At 47.0% G+C, this 17,461-nt stretch overlaps 1 protein-coding gene across 7 annotated transcripts in view; it reads right to left on the reverse strand.

The window, feature by feature from the left end:
- LPIN1 (lipin 1) overlaps window positions 1-17,461 on the reverse strand; it is a 130,200-nt gene that overhangs the window by 20,480 nt on the left and 92,259 nt on the right. For all 7 annotated transcript variants that reach the window (XM_070799120.1, XM_070799122.1, XM_019970683.2 and 4 more), the window contains 8 exons: window positions 16,236-16,365; window positions 14,347-14,665; window positions 13,253-13,346; window positions 12,379-12,569; window positions 11,261-11,354; window positions 10,472-10,541; window positions 6,832-6,924; window positions 3,511-3,590 (listed from right to left, as the gene is read on the reverse strand). In XM_070799120.1, coding sequence (XP_070655221.1) covers window positions 3,511-3,590; window positions 6,832-6,924; window positions 10,472-10,541; window positions 11,261-11,354; window positions 12,379-12,569; window positions 13,253-13,346; window positions 14,347-14,665; window positions 16,236-16,365 — 1,071 coding nt within the window. The remainder of the gene's footprint in view (window positions 1-3,510; window positions 3,591-6,831; window positions 6,925-10,471; window positions 10,542-11,260; window positions 11,355-12,378; window positions 12,570-13,252; window positions 13,347-14,346; window positions 14,666-16,235; window positions 16,366-17,461) is intronic.

The raw sequence follows: 17,461 nt of genomic DNA on the forward strand, positions 1-17,461 counted from the left end.
TCGGAGGGAAATGAGATCCAAACGTGAACCGGAGCTCTCAGTGACTACAGACTGACATGAGCCACTGCTGGCGATGTGCAAGCCAAGAGGGTGAGCTCTCAGCTCCATCTGCCGCTTTAAGACAAAACCCCAAACCCCTCGATCGGTGCAGCAAGCCTCATTTGAGGGAGCACAGGAAGGAAAACACAGAGACAGAAACTGAGACAGGAGCCGTACACCTGAGCTGGCAGTGCCGGCTGGGGGCGAGGTCGTGTGCCCCTTGGACCTGGCCGCCCCCGCCCCCTCCTCTTGCAATGGTCCCTAATGTCACTGGCTTTGCGCTATCTGTGAGAAGCGACAGGCAAAAAACCAAAAGGCCTCATCTCACTCCAGTATCCGTGTTCAGCCGAGGAGCTGTGCACAACACTGAAGTTCGCACTTGTCAGCGTACAGGTTCCGATGGTATTTTAATGACTTGCATGGTGACAAGCTGTTTGCTCAATTACGAGACTTCAAGGACTGTTCTGCCAATCACAAGTCTGTCAATTAGGAGAGCACTCCAACATTTTTTTTCCCTAGGCAATTGCATGAATCTAATTAGCAGATGAGGATGCCAGTAAAATGAAAAGATGCATACTGCTCAGGAGAACTTCCTAAGAAGGCTTTTCAAAATCTCAAATCCTTTTCGCCAAGAGTCAGTTCTTCATTTCTCAGGTTTTGTAAAGAAGTATACGTAGCATGACTAACTCAGAGTGGTCAATAGTCTATTTCTACCTAACTGGGCAAAGCGTTTGTGTCAACACTTGAATAGGATCCTATCAGTTCAGTTCAGTCGCTCAGTCGTGTCAGACTCCTTGAGACCCCAAGGACTGCAGCACACCAGGCTTCCTGTCCACTGCCAACTCCCAGAGCTTGCTCAAACTCATGTCCATTGAGTCAGTGATGCCATCTAACCATCTCATCCTCTGTTGTCCTCTTCTCCTCCCACCTTCAATCTTTCCCAGCATCAGGGTCTTTTCAAATGAGTTAGTTCTTTGCATCAGGTGGCCAAAGCAGATCGTATCAGATACTAAGAAAATCCAAAACGCTTTAGACAAACTATCAGCTGATCTCCCAACTGGGGAAGAGCAGCAGAAGTGACCTGCTGCTAGGCACAGCCTCGGCCCACTCCACGGCCTCCAGGAGCCACCACACTGCTGCTGGAAGGAAGAATACAGACCCTATACCAGCCGCTGTTGTGTTCAATCCCTCCTTTTAAATCTCTCTGAGCCCCTGGCCTGCTGTTCCCAGGTCTGAGACTGGCATATCGCAGGCTGGACTTGGCTGACATCCTGTGTTTGGCTCGTACTGCGCTGTATAATTTTAAAACACTTGCAACTGCACAGTTAGGACAAGCCTGAGTCCTACAGAGCCACCCTCCTGACGCAGGCACAGCCCGCGTGGCCCTCTTTGGTTTCACACTCTGAACCTCCTTTCCCATGAAGCTGTGAGCTCAGCTTTGATGAGCCAACTTGTACGGGTTGTGTGTCAGTCGCCTGCCCATTTCCAAGATGACGGAAGAAACACCGAGGGGCTGATGATTTGCCAAAGATTAGAGAGAGTCCCGGCTCGCGCTGCCTCTTGTGCTTGGAAACTACTGTGGGACAGAGAGGTTCTCAAAATGTTCCCTGCATTTCCAGTGCAGCAGTTTTAACTGCTGGGTTAAACTGCTTGGGACAGAAGGGTGGCATCTCTGCTCCTGTCTCCTTGCCTGGGCTTCTCTCGGCATGGACATCATTCTTGTTCCTTAGCTCAGATTCAGAAGGAAATTGCCCAAAGCCAGGACTCCAAGCCAGATCTGCTTGACTCCAAAGCCTGCTGTGTACAGCCTGCTGCTTCAAACAACTACTTACCAAAAACCCACTGACTTCCTATCTGGTTACCGCCTTACCTGCTCAGGACTGTGCACTCTTAGCCCAAGCTCCATCTTGAACACACCTGCCCTCTCCCTTCCAGACTCACTCAAGGTACACTCAGAGTTCCAGGTCGGGGACTTCCCTGGTGGTCCGATGGCTAAGACTCCATGCTCCCAATGCAGGGGGCCAGTGTTTAATCCCTGATCAGGGAACTAGATCCCACATGCCGCAACTAAGAGTTCACATGGCACAATTAAAAAAAAAGATCCCGCATGCCAAAAATGAAGACCAAAATTCAGCATGCTGCAACCAAGACCCAGTGCAGCCAAATAAATAAATAAAATATATTTTTTAAAATTCTGGGTCAGGAAGGTATCCAGATAATCATGCTGGAAAGCCCCTCCCCAGAGAATGAGCCAGAGACAGAGGGTGAAGAATGGAAAAGAAACACACAAGCGCATCAACCTTTCTCCCTTCTCCAGGGCAGACCTGCACGGGGGCGGGTGGGAAGGGGCCGTGCCAGGCACCATCGGAAGGAACAGAAACAGTGTCCTCCAAAAACAGCCCAGCTGAGAGCCAGCCCCGCCATGCAGTTTTATCCGGTCCTACACACTCTTCTCACACAGAGGACAATAAAGAAATCAGACTGTCTCCTTCGTGACACCTACATGCGTTTCTAGTTCCAACAATGAATTCTAGAAATGACATCGTTTCATATACAGAGCTATGGCCAGGAAGCCAAGGACTGGACAGCTAAGCCTGCCTTCCCCAGGAAACAACAGGTTGGGAAAATCTCATTGGCTCAGTGACAGTACACTTAAGGCATGCCTACTCTGAGTCAGGCACTGGCTTGGCCTCCGAGGTATAAAAGGATGGAGGTAGGCAGCTGGCCTTCAATGAATATGTCAGAATTTTCTGCCTGTAAATAAGAAATGCAATCCTGGTTCTCTTAAGCACAGGAATACTATAAGGGTGAGGTCATCAGTAAAGTTATTATAATATATCAGATCACTCAATATTGATATAATAACACCATCAAATTAGTGGCTGATGGCACTGTCCTCAGAGGAGTTACCCTCAAATCCCATAGCATCAAAACAAAAACACATAACAAGCAGGTTACCCTGAAGATAAAATACTACTAATGTGGATAAGTATTATCAAATTCTAATGTCTGCTAGGCCAAGTTAATATCAATCCCTATCAATATTTAACATAATAAGTCCTAGTATGTGACTGAACCATAGAGAAAGGCAAGCTCCTGCGAAAGGGGCACTTTTCACATCATCCCCATATCACCCATACCATTATTTATCACCACAGCCCTTGTTATTACCTTCTGCAGACTGAGGGCTATCACGTTCCAAGACCATGAGGAATGCTCTTGTGACATTATCTCATTTACTTTGGAAAGTCAGTATCTATGGAGTGTTTCCATTTGATTTATGAGAAGATCAATTTCAGTAAATTACTCCAGGTCACTGAGTAAATGACAGAGCACCAGGCCTGCAACCGAGATCTGTCTAAATTCAAGGCCCAAGCTAATGCAGTGAACCGTATCAGCATCTGTGGGGCGTGTGCCTTGACTTTGGACACAGACAGGGGCTACAACACCCCAAGATGACTGGCGCTGTACCTGGTGGCCATGCCCAGCTGTGACGGCTGCTCCCCGGTGCTGTGGCTCTTTCCCACCAGGCACTGCTCTGGCTTACTTTCCTGGAGAAGAAGACGACAGAGAATCATGGACGCAGCAAAGGGAAACCACCTGCGTGACAGCAGGTGTTCCCTGAGGGGCTCCCTGAAGTCCAGGGCAGGGCCCCCATGCCTTCCCCAATGGCACACCCCACCCCCAGGGATGGAAGGGTCCTAGTTATTCCTTTGCTTAGCTGTCGTCTACAATCGAGCTGAGAAACATTTTTGACAAAAATAAGTCTGTTTTCCATAAGCGTTTGTGGCACCAAACCAAGGCTCCATAATCACGGCAGCTTATGCAAATGCTTTATCAAGGGCTGCTTGGATACGCGGGGGCTTTCAAAATATTTTCTTCTAATTGCTGATAGAAATGCCTGAAAATATTTTCACACCATATTTTGCTTGAGAAAAACATGGATGCATTCTCTTTTTCAATCCCGTGTGCTCTTAATAGAAGATGCTCCCTTAATGTACTGCCAGCGCTTTGGAATATTGAGAGCTCTGGGCCAGTCCTGCTTCTCTGGCTTAAAAAGCTCAGGCAAGTGATGGAATGTTTCAGAGTTTCTTTTTCCCACCAGCAAGGCAAGGGTGGTGACATGCAGCTCCTAACAGTATCGGAAGGACCACAGAGATTCTACACATAAACCCAGAGCCTGGCCTACAGCAGGCAGGGAAGGGAGAAGACATCCACCTGCCAGCAGACATCGCAGGAAGTCATCACAGGCCAGACGGACGTGTCAAGGGACAAAGGCTTAACAGTCACATCTCCTTATCTATAGTCATTCGATCTGCAGGAAGGTTAATGCATTTAATGTTGATAAAGAAAATGAGTGACAGAAACAATATAACATGGTGACTAGCTTAACATATGATGGGTCCAAGCTATTTTCAAAAATTCTTTAGCTTTTATAAGCAGGCAGATAAATGATGTGAAAAGAGGCCCAGTAATGTTTAATCTATCTATTGAGGCAGGTAACTTAGCCACTGCTATTAACAATTCTTTATTAGACTTGTTCAAAAATACATGTCTATCTGAAAAGTGTTTAGTGTTTTTAAAAGATATTTCATAACTCTTCATCATTTTATGCTGGCATTCCCCTCAATTCCAACTAATGAGACTCTAGATACTCTGCAAAAAAAAAAAATAGGTCCCTAAAATAGCCTTCTGTCTAAATTCTAGAACGTTCTGTTCTCTAGTAAAGGAATCAGAAAAGCCTTTTCCACTTTAAGTCTCCTAAAGTAAAGTGAACGCTAGCTATAACATGTTTATACCCTCTTGGAGGAAATGAGGGTATAAAAAGCTCAGGGATGCTACCAGAAAACACCCTAAAATGGTGTTATCTTGGTAAAAACACTTCCAACAGACTCTTTCCCTTTGAAGTAATGAAATAAACTGAGCATCTGAGCTTTTTTTTTTCACTCTTGTAACAACCAACTCAGCTATTGTCCTCAGGGTTTTTTCACACTATATTCCAAGTATGATCAGCATTCCTTCTAAAATCTGCTCTGGGTCCATCTGGGTCCTAGGGAGACCACAGGGATCAAAGCCATACGTGGTCTCTGTTTTCATGGAGTTTAGGGTCTGGAAGGGAAGGGAGGGTTAATTAAACAGCCACACTAATCAGTGTATAATTATAAATGCTGGCAAAATTTGTGAAGGAAAAGTTCACAGGCAGGGCCATGAGGGCAGAGAACAGCAGACCAGATCAACCTGCCAAGAAAGGGCCATTTAAGATGCTAGATAACTAAGAGAAAGGGATGAGAGGGGTCCTAAGGACACCAGGCAGAGAAAGTAACACGTGCAAGGGTCCTGGGGTAGAAATGACACCACAGCAGAGAGGGCGGGGGAGGCGGCAGAAGAGGAGAGACTCTGCAGGGAACCAGGGGCCAGGATACAACAAGGCCTGTGGACCATATTAAGGATTTTGGTCTTTAAGAATCGGGGAATCCACTAAAAGCTTTTAAGAAAGGAGTAATATAAATTGGACTGTTACCCTAAAAAGACCAAGGCAACTACGGAGAATGAGGAAGAAGAAAAGGCAAGAGTGGATACAAATGGACCATTTGCAAGCAATCTTAGGAAAAAGATAGCAGCCTAGATTTTTGGGGGTGAAGATGGAGAGAAATGGAAAATGGGAGCAACATACTGGATGATAAACTGAAAAGAGGGGTGAGGGAAAAAGGAAGTATTAGCTTACGGACGGACAGTGGTATCACTTTCTGAATGTGGTCCAGCAAAGGAAGAACTCTCGAGAAAACCATCAGTTTGATTTTAGAAATGATGAGTTTGAAGAGCTGAAGCATCCACGTGGTGACATCTACCTAGCTGGGTATTTGATAAATTAATGTGAATTATAAAATACCTTCTTGGTTAATAAAAATGGAGTCGTTGTATAGGCGTGGGTGAGGCTGCCTGGGGAATAACGAGCAGTCTTTGAAGAAGAGAGGTTCCTAAGACAACCCTGTAACAGTAGTAGTATTAGTCGCTCAGTTGTGTCTGACTCTTTGCGACCCCATGGACTGCAGCCCGCCAGGCTCCTCTGTCCATGGAATCCTCCAGGCAAGAATACTGGAGTGGGCTGCCATGCCCTCCTCCAGGGATCCTTCCAACCCAGGGATCAAATCCAGGTCTCTCGCATTGCGGGCAGATTCATTACTGTTTGAGCCACCACCAGGTAAGCCTGAGGACCCACTTGTACAGCAGCTGAGCCAGAGGATAAACAGCCCCTGGGGCAGGGGGTTGGGGGACAGGTGGACACACTGACATGGAAGCCAAGAAAGAAACTACTTCCAGAAATAGGCTGAGAGGCTGGCAAAGGTCTGAAGAAAAGTATAAGCGTTTATAGAAACAGAAACCAAAGTCATGTATATTTTAGACATGCTATTGACATGAAATGACTAACAGGAATCAGTCTACGCTATAAGTCTGCCTTGCTAAAACTGTTCTCATGAGCAACAGGAAGATATTTTACTTAAACATTAAAAAAAAAAAAAAAAATCAGGTTAAATCTCTCTTTTCTATAGATGAAAAAACGTTCCAGAGCAGGAGTGACCTGACCACACTCTCCAAGCAGAGAGGTAACAGAGCCAGGATGTGAGGCCATCTCTGCCCACCCATCCCGGTCCTTCTCCACCTCCCCTTGTTCTGCGCTGCCTTCGCCTGCATGGTGGCAGAGCTGGCTCCTGGCTCAGTGTGACGGCTTTGCTCACTGACACGCAAGCCCTTGCTGAGCCAGGCAGAAACACTTGTGTTTTCCAAGCTTACCTCTTTGATTGTGGTGTTTCTTCCCCTCCATGAAAACCACCATCTTCCTCCCTTTCTGGGCATCTTATCCCTCATGATAGACTCCACCGTGGCCTGTTTTAAATGGATGGTAACATAAATAATGGAACCAAAAAAAGATCAACTTAGCACATTCAAACCAAAAGACACGCACATGCAAATTAAAGTAAGATTAAAAAAAAAAAGAAAGAAAAAACAAAGACAAATCAGAGAAAACACGACATACTATTTGTGGATTAAAAATTTTCGAGAAGCAAAACCTAATGGCATCCAAAATTACATTAAGGTAACTTAGGCATGAAGACTTAAGAAGATGTTAAAGGAATAAACAAACAACAAATAAAATACAACACAACAACAACAGAAAAAGAAAGCATTGAAAATCATTAGTGATTAGTCAGACAGCAAGTTTTCAAATTAAAGTGGTTTACTAATTAAGATACTGTTATTCTCAATAAGATGATTGATTATAAAATGAAAAATGAAATGATTAATATGAGGTACAAGGTAAAGTTTTAAACAAAAAGTAAAATGCATGGGATCTTTTTAGTAGATGTAAATTTCCAAATTTGGGCAAACTGAATATTCATAGATGCATTTGACTTAAAAGCTCAAATATTAAAAAAGAAAATCCATACTCTTGTCCTAAATAAATGCAAGTTGAATAGGAGATTAAATATTAATTAGTAATATTCTTTGTAAATCAGTTGTACTTCAATACATTTTAAAAAATAGTAACAATTTTCTACATATTTTAAAGAACAAAATAGTCACCTTGAGGCTAATTCAAGTACCAAAGTAAATATTATCTAATTTCCCTTCTTTGGTTTATGGAACTCTCAGGCACTAATACCTCAGCTAGTAATGAGAGAATTGTCTTTCAACCAAACAAGTTGCAGGTAAGTGGAAAGATAAATAATTCACATATTTAGCCTGAAGTGTGCTTCTTTTTATCATTTAAGAATCCCTACCTGACACAAAAGAAAACCTGAATACACTGAACAAGCCCCCCTCTTCATGAACAGGACAACTCACAAAGATGTCAATTACCCTACCCCTCCTATTTCTATTTCATCCATATATTAAACAAAATTCCAATTTGAAAAAAAAAAACCAGGATTATTTTCAAACCTAGACAAACTGGTTGTAAAGTTCATTTATAAAACAAACAGAAATGGCCAAGAAAACTGAAAATAAGTAGACATAAGCCTGGCACGTGTGTGTGCTATGCCGCTTCAGAATACTGGAGTGGGTTGCCATGCCCTCCTCCAGGGGATCTTCCCAACCCAGGGATTGAGCCCATGTCTCGTATATTTCCTGCATTGGCAGGTGGGTTTTTTACCACTAGTGCCACCTGGGAAGCTCAGGCATAAGCCTTACTAGATATTGAAATATATTTAAAACTTACAGTAATTAAAAGAATGCAGTCTTGGGACATAATTTAACATATTACTAGAACAGAAGACAAAATCCAGAAATAACCCTAAATTCACAGGGGATGTAATGTAAGATCAAGTTGTAATTGCGTATCAATGGGTAGAGAGTTATATAATGAAAGGTATGGAGATAATTAGGGAGCCAACCATGACCCTCTCAGTTGACTCCCTGGGTGAACCACCCCTTTGGTTCTCACCATCACAGCCAAAACTCTGCTCAGGAATCACACTGCACTATGTTCCATGAAGGCAGGCTCAAGTCTGGGGGGAGAAACTTGGATTGTTCTGCACCACTCATGGCCATTCCATTGTGTTGCCAACAATCGGCTGAGAGGTGATCATGTGACCAAACTGTGGCCGATTAAATGTGAGAAGCCTGTCTCCATCCTTCCTATTTTGGACACTTATATGAGGAGCTGTTGGATAAAACAGTCATCTTGGGATCATAACGGGGAAGCCAGGAAAATCAGAAAGGCTCATCCAGCTTCATCCAGCCTGAAACTACCAACCTCTAAGATTCTTATTATGTCAAATAATAAACCCCTGTTATTCCAGTCACTTGTAGTTATTCTGTTTCCTGCAACCAAAGCATCCTGATTCAATAACCAGCTGGGGAAAAAAAAAAACAAAACACTGATTTCATTTCTGATACCTCAACTCATGACTTTCAAAATAAAATCAAGACGGATCAAAGATTTAAGAAAATGCTGGAAGAAAAGACAGGGCATATTTTCATAAGTTTTGGAAATGGGAAGCAAGCAGGGCCATTCCAAGTGTGATACAAAACCTAGCAGCCTCAAAAGATAAGATTGATGAAGTCTCTGCATAAAAATAATTTCTATTATTAAATAAATGCCAAAAACAGAGTCCAAAAAATTACTGACAACCTGTACAATATTTAGGCTGCCTACCACAAAGACTAATTTCTTTAAGTTCAGCAGTCATGTGTATTTCTTTTTCTGTGAACTATATAGCCTTTATCAGTAAATTTCTATTGCACTGGTCTTTCTCCTCACTGATTTGTAAGAACTGTAAAAACTTGCCCTGGGCCACAAACACTGTACAGAACCTGTCAAGGACAAAACAGAACCCACTCTGGAGCATAGGCCCTCAGCTCAGTCCACAAAGAATACTCACAGATAAAGCTCCATGAAAGATACAGTCACGATCCCAAAGCATGTGCACACACGCACACACACAGCCACAAAGGAGAGAACGTGAGCTAAACAAAGTCAAAATAGACCTGCACGACCCTCAGGTATGAGATCTACCTGACAAGCCACAACATCCACAGCAGCACAAAGCCTTTGCTAAGCATGTGAAGGATGCAAGTGTGAGATGTGGGCTCTGCAGCCGAAAGAATGGAGCATTTGGAACAAAGACCCAATGCTGGAAAGTGATCAATTCCAGGAGAGGCCTGGGGAACCGGCAGGGGGAGGACACGGGCATGGTGGGCTGCTGCAGTGCATCTGCCTGTCACCCTGGCTCTTTTCTGCAGCTGCTCACCTGCTCTCAGGTGCAGCCAGGAGCTGCCCACTTGCTCCTCCTTGGCCAATCAGCCCCTAGCCTGCTTCCTGGCTGAGCCAGGCCTGAGTGTGGGCACCTGGTGTCTGGTATAGTACTACCCTGCTCCCCTCCTTCATCCTTCTACCCTCATCACCCTTGGGCTCAGCATCCACCTGCTTTGCCCCCATCTGTGTCCCTGGCACGGCAGGTGCGGGGACAGGAATCCTGGAGAGGCAGGACTCGGTCTGGCGCTGCCTCCACTGGGAGCTTTTGCTTTGATGAGAGAAGGGAGAAGGACATTCAAAGTGCAAGGGAGACCCCTGCAGTTTATACCCATGAACTTCCAACCAGCACAGTGTAATTAACCTCATGGTTTCTAAAGAAAATGAAAGAAAGTGAAGTTGCTCAGTTGTGTCCGACTCTTTGTTACCCCATAGACTGTGGCCTACCGGGCTCCTCCATTCACGGGATTTACCAGGCAAGAGTACTGGAGTGGGTTGCCATTTCCTTCTCCAGGTTCCTTCCCAACCCAGTGATAGAACCCAGGTCTCCTGCACTGTAGGCAGATCCTTTACCGCCTGAGCCACCAGGGAAGTCTAAAATAAAAGCTAAATTCCAATCCCCCAGATTCAGTGAGCCATCATTTTCATGTCCCTTTTCTTTCTCATGGTAAAGCTCACCTTTGGCAATGGTTTCTGGAAGGCCTGCATGGCCAGGAGCAGAGGCGCTGCTGTCGTCCAGTTATAGTATCTGACGTGAAACAAGGAAAAGCGGTCAGAAGACCAAGGCTCAGACCTCTAATGTCCCGAGAAGCGGTCATGTGAGGCTCTGGACATTCAGAGGGTCCTTAAAGAGCCCAGTACTGTGGCAAACACCCCAGGTCAGCTGCCACATGCCCCACCCTTACAGAAGCCCTTCCTCCAGCCAAACTCCCAGCGGCCACTGTGGCAACAGGACAAACGACATGGCAGGTGACCCAGTGGCCAGCTGAGAGCAGCCCACGCCCCGCTGGGCGTCAAGCCACTGATGTGCTGGAGCATTTCTTGCCCACACTTCAGGGAAAAGGAAACGAGGACCCTCAGTTAACATGTAAACACCTGTGGCTTCCTCTAATGGGGAAAAGTTTGCCAACAGCCTGTAAAAATACGTGCACATCCCTTGACCTCAGACAACAAAGCTTTCAAGGGTGCACGGTCTATCTTGTGATAGAGGCCAGGGCTGTGACGTCACATGTCCCACTGTAAAATCTGGTGCAGCCGAATGCAAGCCCCACAGGATCCAGTTACATCAACGTTCTAACCATATAAGTGATGCAGCATTTTGCCAATAGTGAAGAGATAATAATAGATTTTTAACAAAGACTTAAGTTTATACATTTCTAAAGGTTACTGTCCAGGTCTCTATAGCAGAGAAGCTGAAGCTGAACGGGTATCACACGACAGCTGAAATGACTTTCGGGAGGAACTTACTTATTTCCGATCTTCACCACGAGGTTGGGGTCATCAATGAGGGCAGGGTTGTCCGCAAACTGCTGATATGACACGGCCTGTTCCAAAAATGCGTCTGTGAAGGCAAAGGAGGGGGGAATACAAAGAAGATTTAGTACAAACACCAGGCCTGTTTTCACTCCCTCACAAGTATCTTCTGAGAGTTTATGCCATCCAGCTATGCAGACAATCCTATCAAATTTATTTGTCAAGGGGCCTTCAGTTAGTTTGGGGGGCTGTGTCTGTGCAGAAATGAAGAGAGATGGGGGCAGTCAGAGGATGGGGGACAAGTGCACCCTTAATCAGGGCACATGTGTTTACACGGGAGCAGGCATGTGGCAAACACCATAAACACAGGCCCCTGCAGAAGCAGACGACTGGAGCTCAAGGTATGGTCACCCGGGTCTGAGTCATAGTCATTGGTGTGAACTTCCACACCCACCTCCTCACCAGTAGGCACGAGGATGGACAAAGTCATGAATGAAAGCTCAGTGACCTGCCTAAAGCAGGTGGGGACACCTAGGGTCTAGGAGTCTGGTCTAGGAGTCATCAGCTAGAATGGCTGACTGCACTCTCTGGAGGTCTCGGGGCCACCTCACCATGTAAATAACATGAGATCCTAGGAAACTAGGGATAAAAATAGGGTGGGGCTATGATTTAACTCAGATCACCTAAGCCAACCCTGAGACACCCTTCTGACACAGCCAGGAAGGGTCCAGGGCTCGCTCGGACACCCCTCCCTCCTCCAGCGTTTCTGTACACTTGCTACGCACTCTTTTCCCAGTGTTGACGTTGCCACCAGCCCCGGGCCCCACCTCACGGCCCCACCCCACTGCAGGACGGACACAAGCTATGCTCAAACACGCCTGACGACCAGTGACCCCAGTGGCCTTGTTGTCGCCTGGGGCCGCGTGTGTGTGTGTGCGTGCGTGCGTGCGTGCATGTGACACTGCGGTCAGTCAGCCAGCCGCAGCAACATTTGGGTCCTGAGCCACAGTGAGTCACGTGCGCTCCTTCATGAGCCCAGGACTTCGGGCCGGTGCAGCCGGCGGCCACCAGGGGGCGCTGCCGGCTCAAAGATGGCGGCGGCCCCGCGGTACCTTTGGTGATCTCCCGGTTGTCGCTGAGGCCCCCGCAAAGGGAGATGGCGATGGACGGCAGGTCTCTCAGGCCGTCCGACGTGCTCTCCACGCCGCTGTCGACGCCAGAGCTGCCCACGGACTGAGGGGACTGGTTGGCGGAGCGGGCTCCGTTGTCGCTGGTGGGTTTCGTGAGCCCAGAAGGGTCTCCGCTGGAAGGAGAGGAGTGGGAGGGGCTGTGAGGAGGGTTTCCCAAGCCTGGGGTGCGGGGCGGGGGGGGGGGGGTGGATGTCTCACTCAGATGTCAGGTGACCCCGGCAGTCAGAGGGACAAATGGTGTCATCCCAGCAGACCCTCACTAAGGCGCATGGCAGGCACACGAGCTACATGAATGACCTTAGGAGGAAAAATAACCATTTTTAACCCCTACACTTCCCTGCGTTTTTCTCCCAAATACACTGGAATTGATGAAGAGAGAGAGCATGCCGTCCCAAGAGGCCACCGTCCTGTCACGCCCTCTGCGGAGCCAGGACTCCCCACAAATGATGGGAATCCCAGAAGGGGGCCCCCCGAGGTCCCAGGGGACTTGCCCTGGGGAGGGGCCCGGCTGTGCATAGCTGATCTGGGATGAGGATCACTGACCGCTGCAACAGCACCTTGGTGTACCTGGGGAGATGGCCTCGAGCCTGTGCCCCGACTCAAAAGCCGTCCCAGGAGGGGTGGACAGCCATGCCCCCACGTCTACAAAGGGTTCGTGCTTTGACCGGTTGCTCCTCAGGGTAAAACGTGGGACTCCTGCAGCTTTTTCTCACTCACTTTCTAATCAAATATAAGGAAAAAGCAGCTCCCAGGTTAACATATACAAAACGATAGGAAGCATAAAAAGGGCTCTTACTTTTTGGGGAAATACAGGGCAGCGACTTCAGGATCCATGTCTGTGAGGTCATCTAAGTAGACGCCGTCAGCCCCCAGGTGTCGGCTTCGTTTGTCTGAAAGGGCACACGGGTCAGGTCAGAGCACCGTTCTTCAGATGCAACCTCACAGACTTCTGAGCCTCTCTAGAAAGAGCACTTGAGCACCGTGTGCAGATCTACTCAGAAGGGTCCACTGAGTGAGTCAGGTAGCTTCAGTGAGCCTCAGCTCCCCAGCTGGGAGGGGCCTGAGAGGTACTAAGCACTCAGCACACTGACACAGTGATGGTTATTTTTATTATTATCGGTACTGGTTTGTTATTATTATCACTAAACAGCAAAGCTTTCACTGAGCACTTCCACATCAGTACTCTGAAGCCTCCTGAATGGCACATCGTTGGCCCCTGGGCACCAAGACTGCAGCCTTCCAGTTTACTGTGGCCAAAGAATTACATCATCGGTTCATACAGACTAGAACCACTGTGCACAAAGCCATGTGGCCAACAGATGGGGCTTCATGTCATTGGTCTGGACAGGCAGCCAGGTGGGCATTTGACTACATGTATGGAGCCCCCACATGCGCCAACCACTATACGAAACACCAAGGAAACAGGTAAAAAGACAGAAATATTCTTGACCTCACAGAGCACATATGTTCTAGTACGGAAGTCAGGCAAAAAAACAAACAAGTAATCATTGAAAGAGTGACACACGGCATGCAGAAATTAGCACAGGGCGATGCACTAGAGGGAAACCAGGGGCAAGGAGAGCGGGGTGCAGACTGGCTTCATCATCAGTGTCTGGTGCAGTCCCAGCGTGGGGGACCCCAGCATCCCTGGCCTGTACAGTGGAGGGCGGCGGGGATGGATCACTGCACCATCCCCGAGGCCTCCTTCAGGTTAGACTTTCTACAACTCAATTCTGAGAAAACACATATTCAGCAAAAGGGCAAGGGACTGAACAGGAGACATGTCCTGTCTCCCCTCTGAAGAATCCTGAACTTTGGGGTGGGGGAGAGACTGTGGTGGGCAGAGCCCCCAGTGCACAGGAAGGCACTGGGAAGCGTTGGCTTTCTCACCCTTTTTCCTGGAAGGCGAGTCTGTCTTGCTTGCAGCTACTGGGGCAGTGTTGGCAGAAGGGGCTTTGGGCTCCTCAATCATGGGTAAAGGGGGGGCCGCTGCTCCCAAGGCCTCGACATCGTCTTCGTTCACAAACTGTATCTCTGTCTGCGGCTTGTTCTGCTCCAGCAATGGCTGCACCGGAGATGCCCTGACCAGTGTTGGCGACTGGTCACTAAACGCATCTGAAGATTCACTGTGGATGGCTTGGAAGTGCATTTTATCACAGATTTTCCTGCTGTTCAACGGGCTGGACTCTTTCATCTTGTGTGGCGAGGACTGGATCAAAGGGGTAGGGAGGGAGGGAGAGAGAAAAGGTCAGAGAAGAGTCGAGTCAACCAAAGGGCCCTGGGCAGGCACAACTGTACAGGACACAGTGAAGCCTTAGCGGGTGGGAGGGGGTGGCGCACCTGGTGACTCCCATACCTGCCGAAAGGTCTGGAAACCAAGGATCGTGTTTCCAAAGCAAATGAACTTTCATAGAAAACAAATGGGAGTGAGTAGGTGAGTGAATGAGACCACCAATCTAACACAAGTGTCCAGCGGGAGAAAGGGGAATATATTCACACCACAGGGCGATCAAGGTGCTGAAAGTGAATTATGACACATGGTAACAGGGCGAGCCTTGCAAAACTAAACTCTGCTATAAAGTCAAGATTAGGTTTATCATTATTGGGGGGGGAGGTGTCAGAACAGTAATTGCAAAGGGTCGGGGGGCTTTCAAGTTCTGATTTAGTCCTGGTCTGGGTGCAGGTCACATGGACACATTCACCTGTGTGAAGTGTGTGAAGATGTTTCCATCTTGGCACTCAGGATCTGGGTGTTTCTCTGCATGTGTGTTACAGTTCAATGAAGTCCACCCCCAAAACGTAAGTGAACAAGGGCAGATTTGGTGGCTGGTTCCCATGAGTGGGAAAAGGGCATTTCTGACGCTAACTCTCCAAGGAGTTTCCAGTTATGGAAAAGATTTATCCAACAGAAATCAAAACACAGCTTGTGGGCTGGAAAGTGGGGAGCGGGTATGCATTTCTGCATCTGATCCTACAGCTTCAAGCACAGAAGAAAACAATGCAATAGTGGATCTGTGGCCTGAACTGTTTTGCCAAAAGTGATGGGTTTGCACATTTGTGCCGTTTCTCCAGCAACAGGTGACGTGCATTTGTAAAGATGGCTGGCTGGGTCAGCACGACCGCTTATAGGCAGAGAAATCAGCATTTTCCATGAAAGCTAAATATAACCTAGAAAGGGAAGGAACCCACAGCTTCAGCGTCAACAGACCTACTCTCCAAAGAGCTGTCTCTTTGAGTTATCACAGAAATGCTTTCAGTCTTCACTTACTCATTCATTTATTTATTCACATCACAAAGATTTACTGGGGATACAAGAGGTGGTAGCATCTTCTAAGGGTCTTACAGTATTTACAAATACCAAGGCAATGGCACCCCACTCCAGTACTCTTGCCTGGAAAATCCCATGGATGGAGGAGCCTGGTAGGCTGTAGTCCATGGGGTCGCTAAGAGTCGGACACGACTGAACGACTTCCCTTTCACTTTTCACTTTCATGCATTGGAGAAGGAAATGGCAACCCACTCCAGTGTTCTTGCCTGGAGAATCCCAGGGATGGGGGAGCCTGGTGGGCTTCCGTCTGTGGGGTCACACAGAGTCGGACACGACTGAAGCGACTTAGCAGCAGCAGCAGCTTGAAATACCATAATATAGTTCAAGATTCTTTTAACAAATTGGAATATGAAATAAAATTTCTTGAAAGAAAAGATTGTGACCATTTCATGTCTTCAGAAACTACCTTTGATGGATGGCAGAAATAAGGAAGGAAAAAAAAAAAACCTACCTTTGTGGCTTGGGGCAGTTCTCCCCAGAGCCAGAGCATTTCTAGATTATTCTTCTGAATTGTCCTATCCGCAGATTTGCTGACCAGTTCTGAATCGCTTTTAGGTGTTGACGGTCGGGAAACTGAAGGACTTAAGGAAACACAAATGGAAGATTAAAGTGGGAAGAGAAACTTTGGAAATGTTTTTGTGCCCAGCATTCTGTGGTTCAGAGAACCTAGAAAACGGCCCCAACACACCACTGCCTTGCGATCACAGCTTTGTGACTATCCCCTCTGTGGCCACCAGGAGCGGACAGAACACGCGCCCAGGAGAAGGCACCCCCCATTTGGCTAACCTTGTCCCAGCCTGCTGCCAAATTCCAAGTAAAGATGAGAAGTAGCATTTAAAAGGGGGAAATGGAAAAAAAGAGATGAAATGGAAAAGGGAAGAAAAAAATTTGCTGCCATCTTTGCAGGCCTCTCTCTGATCTCAATGCTCCTGGCAAGCCCAATTTCCAAACCAAACTCCTCAACTCTCACGCAGCTGCAAATAGGTCCGGGCCATCTCAGACATGCACCCATCAAGATATGTATACATCTGCACCAACTTTGAAAACAAGGAAGTGGATCATATGTCAACTTTACCACAAATGCTGGATACTACCAGTAACTCACTAACGTGCAGGGCTCTCTGAGCTGAGATTCTGCAAAATATTTTATCTTCAAGAAATACTTCCTAGATTCCTATTTGCTAAGACTCTTCCTACAACAACACAGCATGAGGCTTAATTCTCAAACGAGCTTTTAAGTGGTTGTGACTTGCATTCAGGTCTCCACGTTTTCTATATTTTTCTCTCCTGAGACCCGAGCTGTCTTACTTCTGTCCAACCACAGAAACCATCGATTTAGGCACAAAATTCTTAGAGCCTTCTAAACAACATATGGATGAGAAAAAAAGACCCACTTGATTATTTCAGTCTTTGATCTCCTATACCCTTTCCTTTCAGACAACAGTTTTAATGACGTGAGAAAGAAAGCCCTGCAATTCTCCTTTTCCACCTTCTCTCACACCTCACACGGGCTCTCTCAAGCACCTCACATCATGTGCTTGGTCTCACGTATCTGCTTGAGTCAGACATCAGCTTCGAGGGGACAGAACTTGCCTATCGGGACAAGGCGAGCTCGTAGATGAACCAAAGCTTGTCTCAGACAGACGGGGACCTTTAATGGCTAAACTGACGCTGGCT

Source organism: Bos indicus, chromosome 11 (assembly GCF_029378745.1).
Source record: "Bos indicus isolate NIAB-ARS_2022 breed Sahiwal x Tharparkar chromosome 11, NIAB-ARS_B.indTharparkar_mat_pri_1.0, whole genome shotgun sequence".
NCBI lineage: Eukaryota > Metazoa > Chordata > Mammalia > Artiodactyla > Bovidae > Bos > Bos indicus.